The 16102-nt window shown below is 43.0% G+C and overlaps 1 protein-coding gene across 1 annotated transcript; it reads right to left on the bottom strand.

The window, feature by feature from the left end:
• Positions 1 to 9935: 9935 nt before the first annotated feature.
• Positions 9936 to 13286, bottom strand: LOC121397150 (cyclin-O protein B-like). Its single transcript, XM_041573354.1, has 2 exons — positions 12875 to 13286; positions 9936 to 11689 (listed from the first exon to the last, which is right to left on the bottom strand). The coding sequence occupies exon 2, from the start codon at positions 11673 to 11675 to the stop codon at positions 10389 to 10391; it is 1287 nt and encodes a 428-aa protein (XP_041429288.1). The 5' UTR covers positions 11676 to 11689; positions 12875 to 13286; the 3' UTR covers positions 9936 to 10388.
• Between the last annotated feature and the right edge of the window lie 2816 nt (positions 13287 to 16102).

Raw genomic sequence — 16102 nt, 5'->3', positions numbered from 1 at the left:
CCTTCGTGTTCTTCTCCTATAACTCTTGGCTTGTTGGGAGTTTTGGCTTCGCGCTGTATCTCGGGAAGCAATTTTAAGTTAAGCAGGCACGAGTTAATTGCATTATTTTGTTGAATATATACTTCATGTGTCAGTGCACGAGGCACCATGAGCGCAGATATGAGTGGAGGCGGTTTCTTGGGCATGCACTTATACACAGACTGAGAACACCCAGCTATGGCACCAGCCTTAGAATTATGTGCCTTCTGCTTAAAGGAGAAGGAAAGCTACCAAAGCAAGTTTTTATTGCCAATTAATTAGCCACAAATAGTGCCAAGCTATAACCACTATTTACTTCTCGCACGAATCTTATCTCATCACCGAGTCTACACAGCTCCTAGACCAGCTCCTCGCGTTGTTTAGGAATAGTCAGCTGCCATATCTAGCTTAATGTGGCATCACTTCCGCTTGCAGTCCTCCCTACTTCTCATACGCATCACGGCTCAGATTACCCAGCACCTGGAGGGGAGGGGGAAGAGACGAGGGGAAGAAATAGTGACGGCGGGAGACGAGGAGCCAAACTGAGCATGCTCAAAGTTCTACGCCCTGGACCGGTTTACTGCGCTGAAAACAAGGAAGTCGTGATACAGAAGCCCATGTGTACACCAATAGGAAGTAACTAACAGCAGTGTTCGTATGACAGCCATGGACTCAGAGCAGCATTACTCACTCCGAGCGGGTTTTACGGTGTATTATCTATAAGAGCTCTCACTTACTTTTAGCCTTTCCTTCTCCGTTTAATACTTTTCTACTGGTAGAAGAACAATGGCCACTCAATCGGGTATCAATGAGGCATACTAAACAGCATGGGAATCCCATCAGGTAAAGACCTGATAAGAATACATTACAAGAAGTTAAGCATTTGACCCCTCACGCCACCAGTGGTCTACCCCTCCCACTAACTACTGGAACACACAACCCAACCAACCATCCCAGGCAACATAAACCCAGCTTCCACACGGGTCTGCTGTATGGCCAGTCATCGCCACTTGAAAGTCGAAGGTAATCTACAGAAACTTTCTAACAACAGCTAGAGTGTTCTCGCAATTTCACGACTCCTGCAACAGATCAGCAATTCTAATGCATCCGCCTTAAACCATGATTTTTTGACAGCCCCCATTGCAGGAAGACAAAACGTGGCACGGCAACTCCATTTCTTATCGTGACGATAAGGAGAAGATAGTAGCAGATATATATCAGTCTAAAGAATAATATACTATTTAGTTGTGTTCTAATAAGCTCTGATAACACTGTAGAATGTGTTCGACTAGACACTGCATTCATATTACGATTGCACCTATTAGAAGACATTTGAAATTATCGCTTATAAACAGGTTATTATAAGCCCTTCATAACTACAGAGTAATTCAGTACTTCGAGACATTAATTAAATAGACGCCCTTTGAATATAAGGCTCACAAGGTGTCACAGAAGAAGGCTCGCTATGGCTAAAATTCTGAAACATAGTACACCCCCAAGCAGCCCACTAAAATATGACTTTTTCTATGGCGACCTTATAGCCTGCCCTCTGGCAATTTGCCAAGAACCGCACAGATTGCAGTCCGGGGCCTGGCCATCTAAGAGGTGAGCCAGAACAAGTGAATGCGGGTGACAGGTCTCTTCGCACAGTCTCAGTGTTTATTCCAGGGTTGGCAGTACTGTAACTGTGGCGTTAGTGTGTTAATGAGTAACACTTATCAGTGGTTTGGACAGTGGGGTAGTGTGTTTAGTAAGGCACAATTTTTTAGTAGTTGGGACTGTAAATGTTGGTTTTATATTGTTATTTTTTTGGTAAGAATAATTTTCTCAGGAATGGAGCAATTGGCAGCGAGGTGGGTGACTAAGGAAACCTTTCAGATGGCTGAATAGGGGTTTAGGCCACCTCTCTATACAAAAAATCTCAGGGGGAGGCCAGTGTGCACTGGCAGTACCCCACCGCCCTACTGGTATTCCATCCTCCTTGCCACGTATTCCACAAACTCGTAAAAGAGCAAGTGGGTGGCAAATTTTAAATTTGGAAGTGGTTTAGCGGTTGCCACTGGCCGGTATTTTACACATAAACAGCATCCTGGGCCATGTGACAATAAGGGCCTGCTGTATTACAACAATATGGAGAATGATGAGAGGCATCTGTAGCAGCTGATTGAGGCCCAGGAGGTAGAGGTAGCCAGCAGTAGGGTTGCCTACCATGACAGTAAAAATGATGCTTGACGAAATGTTATTAATAGGGAAAAGCTTAAAAATATTTGAAGATTGGTATTTTTCTCCATAAAAGGTGGCAATGGCTACATTCCAGTAGAGGACTTAAAAGATGTTGCTCTGTGGCCCGGCTAGTTATGTCCCTGAATGGAGGCCTACGCTGCTTACTGATAAGAGGGACACAATATTTAGGTGGAGGACTTAGGGATTGGGGGGATGGAGGTGGCAGGCCCACTTGCCTAAGACACCAGTATGACTTGTTCATAATATATTCACAGACTGTACGGTGTCCATTTTAGGACATGCTTCTGAAATGTATTTGTGCCCCTTCTCCCTCCCACATAACTTCCCACATTATTTCAAAAGGGGAACTAAAGCTCAGCAAAGAATTAGGACTTCCCAGGTAAGACTGGGCTGCGGGGCAGCGTGGGAAAAAAACTGGTGGGCCCTGGCTCTTTCGGTGCCCACTGGCCCAGACCTGCCCTTCACTGCCACCGCTTACCCTGACCCCACATGAACAGCAAATGAAGTGGTACACAAGGTAGGCATGTTGCTCCTGTTGCTGGGGGGGGGAATTTGGGTGACTGTTGGGTTGAGAGGGGTCTTTGTGGCTGGCTTTGGGCCTGGGCCCCCAATCTGACACTGTGCACTTCTGTACGCAGCCCAAGACACCACAGCCTTTAAACAGTGAATATCAAAGATGCCCGCAGTAGCTCCATCTTCTTTTCTGCTGATTCCAGCACATACAAAAACTCACCGTCAACAGGTGGTTTAACACCGTTTGACACAATAACTCTGGGGATTCACCCCGTTCGTTGAAAGCATTTCCGTGTGCCGGTTTCGGTGTTCCTTTGTATGTTTGTTTTGTGCTGATATTGCTTCCAGAGACAGTTTAGAACTCAGCAGTGAGTGTTCCATTAAGAACATGTCAGTTTAGATCGACTTTAGGATCGTAGAACCGGTGATTTCTTTAGAAATTGCAGATGAAACAACACAGCTATGGGGCAAATGCAGCTTTTCCTGCAGCCCCCCGTGCTTTATTGTATTTATAATCCATGGTACAAAGGGTTCCTTCATCCATTTGTCATATAGTTCCATTTATTAATGATAAAATCCATTGTGTATGTCACTGTACAGATGACACTAAATAACATTTCCCAGTAAATAGTGAATAACATTATGAGTTCTCTGCTGACATGAGCCTGCCCCCAGCAAATCTCTTGCGCATGAGTAATAAAACCCTACTCCCATGCTGTTGATATGCGCTCCACTTTCTCCGCAATACACGAAACTGCCCAGAATTCTAGCGCGAACAAGCGGGGGGCCCGGGGCCCACCGGGACTGCTGTCCAGGGCCCCCCTGCCGCCCCTACTCTGATGAACCTCTTGCGCGCACGTATGAGGTGCTCATGCACACACATCACCATGCACATGCGCAGATGGCGTGCATGCGCTTGACGCCATTTAGAGAGGGGTCATCCGGAGAAGGGGGTCTGGTTTTTTTTTCACGGTGTCCTGCGGGCCACTCCGACACTGGGAACAAGTTCCCACACCCTGTGCTTCTATCAAGTGTAAAGGGAAACTATGCTACATTATTATATATGAACATTATACATTCATATATACATTTATATAGTTCAGTAGGAACAGACCCCTAGGTTTGACCACAGCCTGTACAACACAGATGCGCTAAAAGTCATAATAGATATTCTCCTTTACTCACTGTAATTCAGAAGGAGCAGCCTCCTAGGTTTATTCATAGCCCATATAGAAAGATAGCATAACGCTATACCAGGCATATATATTCCCTTGTACTAAGCAGCATTCAGCAGGAAAAGAGTTTGCTTATAACCTGTACAGAGATAAACCATAAATTTATTGCAGGACAGGTATTTCTGCACTTAGCACAATTTTATAGAAATAGATCCATATTTGCTTCTAACTTGTATAGAGAGATATAATAAACTGTCACCATTGGTTTTCCCTTTTACTAAGCATAGTTCAGCAGAAACAGCTCCTACATTTGCTTATAGCCTGTACAGAGAGAGGCACTAAACGTCATCAAAAATTTCCCTTTATTATTATACTTTTTTTCCTCCGGTTGGGACTGTAACTGGGGGATAATGTTTATATTAAGGCACGATTTTCTTAGGGGTTGGGACTGTATTAGGGGGTAGTGTGTATATTAATAGCAAGATGATCTCAGGTAAAGAGACTGTAACTGTGGGATTGTGTGTATAGAAAGGAAAGATGCATCATGGGAAGAGATTGTATGTGGGACAGTGTGTATAGTAAGGAATGATGGTCTCAGGGGAAGGGAGTGTAACTGGGGATAGTGTGTTCAGTAAGACAAGATGGTCTTAGATGAAGGGAGTGTAACTGTAGGACAGGGAGGATAGTGTGTATAGTAATAGTAGGCTCTAGGGACTGTAACTGTGGGGTAATGTGTATAGTAAGGCAAGGTGGTCTCAGGGGTAAGGAAATTTAGGGAAAGCCTTGCGACTCAGTAGTTGGAGCACAAAGGCAGGGGTACCCATTTAAGATTCGGCAGAATGTGAACTTTCCATAATATATGGTTTGAGGGGGTAAACATGTTTATCTGGGTTTTACTCCACAAAACCTGCAGCTTTTTATTCAGCAGCTCTCCAGTTTGCAATTTCAGCAATCTAGTTACTAGGGACCAAATGACCCTAGCAACCATGCATTAATTTGAAGAAGAGACTGGAATAAAATAGGAGAGGTAGAGAATAGAAAGCTGACTAATACAAAGTAGCAATAACAATAAATGTGCAGCCTTACAGAGCATTTGTTTTTAGATGGGGTCAGTGACCCCCTATGTGAAAGCTGGAAAGAGTCACAAGAAGAAGGTAAATAATTCTCAAAAAGAAAAATGAAGGCCATTTGAAAAGAATTAGCCATTCTATAACATACTAAAAGTTAACTTGAAGGTCTGTGTTATTCAAATCTTCCTTTCCTTGTACTGTCGGGAATAAAGCTCGGTGTCGTTTCTCTCCGAGCGTTTGCCTGCGGCATTAAGGTGAAATTCCTCCACACTTGCACAGCAGAAATAGTAGCAGTGGTGCAGGCCAAATCCCTGTAGGTTTTATATGAAACCATATTCCCGCCCTTGGAGAAATCCGTCATGGAGCAGCTGTGTGAATAATAGCGTGGATGGGGATTACTTGTCTGTTTAATAGAAAGTGTAACTGCGCTGCTTGTGTCTGGCCTGAGAGGCCACGTTTTTCTGTTAAATGGTATGTTCCATATCAACTGTCTCCTGCACATGAAACCTAGTGTGAAAGATATACGGCTATGGAACTGTTATCCAGAATGCTTGCAACGTGGGGCTTTCCGGACAAAGGATCTTTCTGTAATTTGGATCTTCATACCGTAATTCTATAATTAATAATAATTGAAGCAGTAAATTAACCCAGTAGGCTGGTTTTGTTTCCACTGAGGATTAATTATATCTAAGTTTAGATCAAGTACAAGGAACTGTTTTTTTTATTACAGAGATAAAGGGAAATTAAAGAAAATTGGATTATTTGGATAAAATGGAGTCTACGGGAGATGGTCTTCCCGTAATTCGGAGCTTTCTGGATAACGGGATTCCGGATAACCGATCCTATACCTGTATGTACAGGTGGAAGCTCATTTCTGCGTCAGATGGACAGTTATACTGGCTGCCTTTGGATGCTCCAAATTATAGAAGTGCTGTCTCCCATAGACTCCAAATGATCATTTTTAAAAATGATTTCCTTTTTCTCTGTAATAATAAAACAGTAGCTTGTACTTGATCCAAATTCAGATACAATTAATCCTTATTGGAAGCAAAACCAGCCTATTGGGTTTATTTAATGTTTTACATGATTTTCTAGTAGACTTAAGGTATGAAGATCCGAATTACAGAAAGATCCGTTATCCGGAAAACCCCAGGTAAGAGTATTCTGGAATTTCTCGGTTGTGAGTATGTTTGTGGCTTTTTGTTGTTCACTCATATAGTACAAGATGGGGGTACACTGCTTCTTAGCTCATTATATGACACTTCTTGGCTACAAACACAAAAACCAGGCCAACCCGCTGCTGTTTATTTAATCGAATGAGAAAAAAGCTGTAATTATTAATGTCACTGACATGCTGTTTAACCAAAGCTCATTATTTATTCATATACTGTACTACCAACAAGTTTTGCAGCACTTTTTAAAATGACTTTCTAACAGGAAGAAATGTAATACAGGTATGGGACCTGTTATCCAAAATGCTCAGTACCTGGGTTTTCCAGATAACAGATCTTTGCAAAATTTGGATCTTCATACCTTACGTCTGCTAGAAAATCATGTAAACATTAAATGAACCCAACAGATAGTTCAATAAGGATTAATTATATCTTAGTTGTGATCAAGTACAATGTACTTTTTTACTACAGAGAAATAGAAAATAATTTTTAAAAATGTGGATTATTTGGATAAAGATGGGAGACAGACTTTCCATAATTTGGAGCTTTCTGGATAGCGGATTTCCGGATCACAGATCCCATACCTGTACCGACAGACAAGGTTAATGGTTTTTCTAAACATGTAAATCGAATACACATGTATTTGCTGCCAAAGCCCAAAGAAATGACCAAAATCCAGATATGGTGTTTTCTTTAGAGGTTGTTTAGGGGTTAAGATATTGTATCTTTATATTTAACACTTCTTTCCAGGTTTTCTGTTTATAGATTATTGTGTCCCACTGGGAAAACAATTCACGAAAAAAATTATTTTTGATATGTAGTCTTTATATTCTTCTTGATGTATATGTGCAGGGCTGTTTTTATATATAGGCCCCCGATGGCCTGTGCCTAGGGCGGCATGGTTTTTTGGAGTGCCTATTTTTCTAGTTTTTAAAAACCCTCCCCACCCTGCGCCACGGATTTCTATAGGAATTTTTTTTTTTTTAGTCTATATCTTTTAACAAAAGTGGGATTGCACATAAATTATAGTAGATTTGGAAAGCTCAAGTTGTCCCAAAAAAACCCTGATAACATTTTTTAAATTAATGCACTGACAGTTCGGGCCTACTAGAAAAAGATTTTCCGGTAAGTCTAAAATCTTTCTTTTAATACATTTGTCTTTATCAGGAATATGCCAGTAAGAAGCAGAAGAAAAGAGAAGGATAAAGCAGAAGGGATAGAATTGAGATCAGAAGACAGAGGAAGACAACACATTTCCCTGGGACACTCTCAGGTAAGTATAGCTCAAATGGGGTGCCTTCATTTTGGGCCCTTATATGCCACATGCTTAGGTAGAACTTTACATATTTGATATAAAACTGTTCAGCGGGGCCCAGGCTTTCATATTTAGGGTGTTTTATCTTGGTACCTAATAGTATGTGGAAGATAAGATGTTGCAAGGTGGAAGCATACTTAGGTAAACCTATACGTATGCGTGCCCGACCACAGAGCCAGTCTATATCAGTGGTACAAGGATATCTAATAGGAATAATGACATAAAAATCTTATCTGTATTTGTATAGAACTGGCACTTTGCTGTGACAGCTTGGTGCCACCAACCAGTGTGTCAATCAATAGGAGCTGCAGCCACAGAGTGCTGTCCATGGTACTGAATGGAAAAGGCAGTTTAAGCTTCCCTCAATGGCTGCATTATTGATTGCAGTATATGTACCATAAGTCACATGCTAGATATGTACTTACTAAAGCAAATGTTTTTTATGTAACATAGTAACATAGATTGAAAAGAGACACAATTCCATCAAGTTGTCCCTGGATCGACTTGTAGCTGTCTTCCATAACCCTGTATTCCATTACTTGCTAAACACCATCCAACCCCTTCTTAGAGCTATCTAATGTATCAGCCTGTACCACTGATTCAGGGAGAGAATTCCACATCTTCACAGCTCTGGCGCTCTCTATACCATAGCTCTCATATTAGGTGCAATGTATTGCTGATATATAGAGATAAATCACTTGTTCAGGACAATGGAGATCCGTTGATGGCTGGAGGGCTCCCTAGGTTTTCCAACAGTTTGTGCAGGAGACAGAGGGAGGCCATACGTCATAATGCAGTCCCTTGGCAGTGGCTCTGCTAACATTGATTTCCTTTTAATGAATAGACTCAGTTTATCATAAAACTAGATACAACACTTGCATACTCTTTTCATTTGGCACAGTTTGCCCTGGGGAGTGTTATATCCTACAGACTTGTAGCAATCAGTCCCGCCCTCCCCTTTACCCATACAAGGGAGCCCGCCCTCCCCTTTACCCATACAGGGAGCCGCCGCCCTCCCCTTTACCTACACAGGGAGCCCGCCCGTCCTCCCCTTTACCTACACAGGGAGCCCGCCCGCCCTCCCCTTTACCTACACTGGGAGCCCGCCCGCCCTCCCCTTTACCTACACTGGGAGCCCGCCCGCCCTCCCCTTTACCTACACAGGAGCCCCGCCCGCCCTCCCTCCCCTTTACCTACACAGGGAGACCGCCCATCCATTTACCCACACATGGAGCCCGTTCACCCGCCCCTTTACCCACAGGGATCCCGCCCACCCGCCCCTTTACCCACACAGGAAGCCCACCCACCCGCCCTTTTACCCACACAGGAAGCCCGCCCACCCGCCCCTTTACCCACACAGGAAGCCCGCCCACCCGCCCCTTTACCCACACAGGAAGCCCGCCCACCCGCCCCTTTACCCACACAGGAAGCTCGCCCACCCGCCCCTTTACCCACACAGGAAGCCCGCCCACCCGCCCCTTTACCCACACAGGAAGCCCGCCCACCCGCCCCTTTACCCACACAGGAAGCCCGCCCTCCTCTTTACCCACACAGGGTAACTTTCTTCTCATGACACCAAATCCTATAGACTTCTACTCTCTTCTATATTCTCCTTATGATTACATGCTATTATACCCCAGTCTGCCAAATTGTATATTCCAACTACCCCTTTTCATTAGCAATAGGTTGTTTTCACGTCCCTCTCTGTCACTGATTGGTTGCTAAGGCAAATGGGACCCTAGGAACAACACAGCAGCAGCTTCTAAACTGATTGCTAGTGGGGCTATTTGATTCACTCTCCCATCTGCCTCTCCCTGTATATGTCATCTTGGCTTTTTCAAGGAAGGACCGACCTTTATTCCCAGCCCACCAATACCCAGAATAAATACACACACAGCTTCTTTGTGGTTAATCTGCGTAAGTCACAGCTTTATTGATGGAATACATTGGGCTTTTCGATCCTGAGGAAGGCGAAAAAACCTTTGTGAAGCTAGGTCTAATCTGCTTCACTAGAGGGAAAAATTCCTTCCTGACCCCTTAACGGCAATCGGTTTTGCTCCCAGGATCAATGCTCCATAATTAAAAGAAGGGAAGCAGGGTGAGGGACAGAGAAGGAAATTTGGCAGCATACACATGAGCTCCATTAAGCTTCTAAGTGAACACTGCATTCCTCTTCATTCCATTGGATCCCGGATTTTGCAGTTTGAGGGATGTAATGAAAAGCAATGCAGGGTCTACTGAGTGGCTTAAGGGTGCTTCTGTGTATGAAACCATCTTTTAGATGTAAGGGGGGGTACTGCTGTTGAAATTGTGGTGGAAGGAAGGTAAACAGAAGGGAATATGGCAGCATATACTTGAGCGCCATTAAGCTGCTAGGGGAATGTTGCATTCCTTTCAATTTCCGTCCCAGGAAGCCTGCAGACCCGGCTTCTACAGCCCGAGGATGGAGTTAAAAGCAATGCAGAATCCACCGAGTGGCTTAAGTGTGCTCCTTTATATGATACCATATTTTGGATGAAGGGAGGAGCACCGCTGGTGAAGCTGCGGTGTAAGGAAGGGAAACAGAAGAGAATATGGCAACATACACATAAGTACCTTTAAGCAGGAAGGTGAATGCTGCATTCCTCTGCATTCAGTTATTCCCCTTGCAGCCTACAGACCCGGCTTTGCAGTCTGCAGAGGGATTGAGTGAAAAGGAATGCAGGGTCTACCGAGTGGCATAAAGGTGCTTGCGTGTGTTTAACCATATTCTTGTCCCCAGTATGGTACTGCTTGTCCCTTCTGGCAGCTGTGACTCAGATGTTTGTGTGTGCGTGTATGTAAATATGTATGGGGGTATGTCGTCAGGTCTGTTATGGGAGAAGGAAAAGGATGAAAAGTCTCAGGATAAATGTGTGTCTGTGTGAGTATGTGGAAATGTGTATGCGTGTGAGCCATTGCAAAATTTACAGCATCTTTGTGTGTTCCGTGCTGTTTTTCTAGTGGGTGCGACTGCCTCTGCTGCTGACTCTGTTCTACCTTTGGGAGCCTCTATCTTTGGTCTTTTTGCCGATGTTTTGTTGGGCTGACTGGCTGGCTCCTTGGCTCCTGTCTCTGGATTTGGCCTTTTAGCCAATGTTTTGCCTGGCTTCCTGGCCGGCTCCTTGGCTCCTGACTCTACATGTGGCTTTTTTGCAGATGTTTTGCAAGGCTGCCTGACTGGTTCCTTGGCTCCTGTTCTTCCTCTCTGGATGGTGGGGGGAGAAGGAAACTTAGGAAATACCTCAGGAAAGACTCCTGGCATAAGTTGGTGTAAAAATTCCTTGTTGGCTGATGCCAGGAGTACAGTTTTTTTGAGGCATTTCTGCACGATCTGACTTGGATGGTCGCTGGGCAACTCCACTAATAAGTTGTATCCAAGGATATGTTCAGCAGCTTTAAGGCAGCACTGAGCCATTAAAGATGGTAAATAAGTATGAAATTCATACTTCATCATGGTCAGTGCTGCAATGCCCCTGGCAGCTGTAAGAGCATTGGCTACTCTAGTGATGTTATCAAAAAAAAACATCTCCGCGGATACACTCATTAAGGTGAAGTGCTCTAGAAAAAAGTCTATGGTCGGTTGGTACAGGCGACACTCCAGTCGGTAAAGAATCATATTCTCAATATATGCCAAGAAACTTGGTGAGTAATGAGTTTCACCAAACAGCTGCGCAAACTCTTCTGCGTTGGGTGGATTGTCTTCCATGATCTTAATGGCCAGATACAAACTAGTGGCCCCCACTGGTTTCAGGATGCCAGGTCTCAGTTGCCTTCCGGAGATGTACCTTGCCATGTATTTTACAGCAAGGCACAAGGTGGAGAAGTCCAGCGAAAAGTGTCTGTGCACTTTGATTAAAATGGTGGTGACTTCCCGCCAATAACTTTCCTCAATGGTGGTCTGTTTTGTGAGAATCCCCGATGGTAGGAATTTCTCTTCTAGGGCTTTATAGAACAGGTAGCTCTCATCCCCGTAGTCCTCAAAGATGTTCAGTTCTCCTTTGATGTTCCTGAGGGTGTTCCATTGGTCTTGTATAGGAACCGGCTTCTCCGCTGCAGGTTGGCAGGTCACGCGCTCATCTTTGATCTTTTTGGCGCTTCCACGACTCCTCTCCTCTCTCTTGCGCTTTTTTGGGTTTGACATACCCATCTTTGTCGCTGTCTCTAGACATGGCAAATGTAGGTAATTAAACAGACAGAAAGTAGTATTTCTCACAAAGCTAGTAACATCTACTTGCATAAAGTAAGTCTTACGGAATCAATTACTAGTTAATGAGACAATATCCTCCAAGGTTCTGTTGTATGTGACAAGCCCATCTACTATTCATCTCCCAATTTTATTTCCAACTGCTATGTGGTTGTTAGGGCAATTAAGCCCTAGCAACCAGACAGGAGCTTCAACTCTGGGAGTGACCAGACAAAATATTAAAACTTAAGCACCCATAGCATTTTGTATTCACATGCCCCCCTGCAGGTAAGTACAAGTACAAATCACCCTGGTTCCTCACTCATCAGAACGTGTACAAAAATCTCAACATATGTGTGATTAAATATTTCTTACACATAGGGGCACATTTACTTAGCTTGAGTGAAGGAATAGAATAAAAAATACTTTGAATTTCAAAGTATTTTTTTGGCTACTTTGACCATCGAATTGGCTACTTTGACCTTCGACTACGACTTTAATCGAACGTTTCGAACTAAAAATCACTCCACTATCTGACCATTCGATAGTCGAAGTACTGTCTTGTTAAAAAAACTTCGACCACCTACTTCGCCACCTAAAACCTTCTGAGCATCAATGTTAGCTTATGGGGAAGGTTCCCATACGCTTTCCTAGCTTTTTTGATCAAAGGAAAATCGTTCGATCGATGGATTAAAATCCTTCGAATCGATCAAATGATTTTTCCTTCGATCGTACGAACGAAGGAAATGCGGTAAATCCTTCGACTTCGATATTCAAGTTGAAAGATTTTACTTTGACGGTCGATTATCGAGTTTTAATTAACCCTCGATATTCGATCCTAAGTAAATGTGCCCCCTAGTGTGACCTTCCATTCCCATGGGATTCTGCAAATTGTCAGTAAGGAATCAAGAAATGAGTCAATTTGTAAAGTCTTTCTAATTCCGATGTCCCTTTCAATATTGTAATTCAGCCCCCTAGATGGCCAGTTAGAGGGCCAGTCTGACCAGCAGAAAACTACCCTGGGTAGGTGCGCTTTACTATTTGAAGATCAGCAATGGCCTGGGAAAGAGATGTGTGACCTTACATATTGCTCCCCCTTGAATTTAGGGCAGGTTTTCTCTAAAATAAATCATAAACTGTATGAATTGTATTTTCAGGATTACCTCTTAATAGAAGATGATGTAGTTCTTCAAATGCCAGATGTTAAAAAAATGATGGCAGATGTTAAATGCCAGATGTTAAAAAACAAAAAACAAAATAAGCAAAAAAAAAACCCAAAAAGCCAGAGATGTTTTTGGCTTTTGGCTAAAATAGAGGGGCCGGCACAAGGCCGGGGTACCCCAGAGGGTCTCCCTCTTTAGACACTGGCTCTCCTTATATATGTTCAGAAAAGAATGTTAAAATCTGAACTAAGGAGAAGCCAGGAAAAAATACAGTCCAAAATCGCTGGTGATTCGCCAAAAAGGTAGCACTGTAGCAATCTGTATGGGAAGAGAACAAATTGACAGATTAGCTTCAGGATAATGTATTTAACATTTAATATTTCTTTTAAAATACAGAGGAAGGTGGAGATATGGCCATTTTACCCTAAACGTGAGCTTTGTGTCACTCCCAGTTGGTACTGGCACTCAGTTTATACAATACAGTACCTCACAGCAGCCAATCAGAATGGTATAGAGAGAATGAATACATAGTACATAAGATCATTGGCCAGGTGCAGATTGCCCACCCCCTGCTATAGGAAACATTTACAGAATAGTAATTAAATATGATTGGAATCAATACTGCCCTTCCATGTACCCTGTTTCCCCCCTACAGCCGGGACATTTGAAGGGAATGCACATGAGACATAAAAGGAAAAAACATTGCTATGTATTCCATTAAATTCATGTTAAGGTTGGTATATCAGAACAGGTTAGATACCCAGGGGCAGAGGGGCAAAACTGTAAGGAGCCTGTTAATACTGGTCATACGAATAAGGTATTTTTTAGTGAGGCAGAGGGGTCCCCAAATGTTATATGTTTATGGGCCTCAATTGGGAAAATGTGTATATTTGCTGTCAGCCTCTAAATCTCTTATAGGGATAGTACATTCACCACTCTACCAACCAACGGACTAAACCAACTGTCAACCCCTAGGTCTGTATCTCCGAACCAGCACTAAGAGTAAAAGCATCTCCAAAGCCCATTTTAGGGGTAAACTCTCCAAAATCCCTGAAATCAATGAGAGGAGCAACATCCGCTAGTCTTGGGGGTATCAACCAACTACCCCCCCCCCCTTTTCACTAAAATAAAGGTTATTTGGCAAAAAATCTCTTATAGTGATAGTACATTCAGCACTCTACCAACCAACGGACTAAACCAACTGTCAAACCCTGGGTCTGCGTCTCCCAACCAGCACTAAGAGTAAAGGCATTGTCCATTTTAGGGGGAAATTCACTAAAATCAGTAACACGATCAATATCTGTTCGTCTGGGGGCATCACCCAACTGTTTCCCCTCTTTTTTCACTAAAATAAGCATCTCTCAGAGGGAATATACACTTACCACAATTAAAACCAAAGGACTAAACCAACTGACAAATCCCTAGTTGTAATGTCACCTTTCTTATATGACACCCTGCTGTATGTCCCCCACTCATTAGCTTACCCCCCCCCCCAATTATCCCCATGGCATGTGACTATGCTACCCACCCCTAGTTCCAGATTTGGATAAATGGAGCATGTATTTAGCTACAGTGTTGGTACTTAATAGCAGGGCAGATACACAGGGGCAGAGGGGCAAAACTCCAAGGAGCCTGTCAATACCGGGAACAGAAATGATCCACAGGGGTCCCCAAATGTTATTTTCTTAAGGGTTTGCTATAGAAAAGGTGTATATTTGTGTCAGCCCTGCATAACTTCCAAATCCTGGGTCTGTGTCTCCCAACCAGTGCTAAGATTAAAGGTATCTCCAAAACCCATTTTAGGGGATAGTTCTCCAAATTCACTAAAATCATTGAGAAGAGCAACATCTGCTAGACTGAGGGCATCACCCAACTATTTCCCCTCTTTTTTTAAACTAAATTAAAGGACTATTTGCTAAAAAAAACTCCCAGAGAGAATTTACACTCACCTCTCACCCCAGTATCAACCAACGGACTGATCCAACTGTCAAAATCCCTAGGTATGAAGTCAACTCTGTCCCTTGCTCTTAAAGGGGAAGTGCACCCTTTTGATGAGTAAGGTTTATATGGCATTTATTTCCACTTAGATGTGCAGTACATACATAGCTTATTGTGTACAGAGCATTTTTTTGCATGCGTGGCCTATTGAGTCAGTGCAGTTACTGTGTTGCCATATCTTTTTGATCCATGAATTCATCAGCCTTGGATTCAATCACTGCTGCTGCTCCTGTTGTTTTTGTTTTATAAAGTACTATGTGCCCTGTGGAGACAGCAAACCCCTGGGGACACAGGAAAGCACAGAGGGCATGGGAGAGGTTAGTTTGTGAACCTTCCTTCATGTGCCATCTTGGATCACAGTGATAGAATCAGTGTTTGGGTGAAAGATGGCACATGAAGGAAGGTTCACAGAATTGCATTAAAGATGATTTGGGAAGGGATAATGTCTGAGGAGGCCAAGATGCTTATATAAGTAGGACTGATCCTTTTAAAATCTGATATTTTGCCCAAGCCCTGTAACCAATAGAAAACAGTGATGCATTTGTGACCTTTACCTGTCCATATCCTGCATTTTTAATACCTTTAGTACCTATAAAATATATTTTTTTTTTCCTGTGACCCAAACGTAGTTGCCTGTGATAACGTAGTTATCTCAATTTCTTCAATAGGCTGATTGCAATTTCAAACTCCACCATAAATGACTGTATTAAGCAGCGGTTGTCATTCTTTATTAATACAAGAATTACCTGAAGGTCCATCCTCTGGCCAGGGCCTCCTTTAGCTCATGAAATGGGTACAGGAATAGGAAAATATTGGTGTATCGTGATTTCATTATATCATGGTTTCAAAAATATGAAGTGAAGTGTGGACAGTGTTTATTTAGCCCAGCTCTCTGGTGGATCAGTCTAATCACACGTTCCCTTTCTTTTCTCTCTCATTTAAGAGTGTTCGTGTGGGAAGTGTTCAGCAAGAGCAAAATTCCATTTGAACATTTTTTTCAACTCCGAGGCTGTGGATAAAATTTCAGCTGGACTGAGGCTCTTCAAACCCAAGATGTTTCCCGAAAGAGTGTATATGCTGATGAACAACTGCTGGTAAGAGGTACGAGGGATTAGGTTTATGTACACTTTTAATTTTTTTAAAAGTTTTTATTGCACATTTGACAAGCCATTGAAAAGCATACAATCAACATATATCATAGAGTCCAAGTATCAACACAAGAACTTTACA

The sequence above is a fragment of the Xenopus laevis genome, chromosome 8L, assembly GCF_017654675.1.
Source record: "Xenopus laevis strain J_2021 chromosome 8L, Xenopus_laevis_v10.1, whole genome shotgun sequence".
In the NCBI taxonomy this organism is placed as follows: Eukaryota; Metazoa; Chordata; class Amphibia; order Anura; family Pipidae; genus Xenopus; species Xenopus laevis.
Note: the sequence above shows the minus strand (reverse complement) of the source record. Positions and strands in the feature narration are given on the sequence as shown.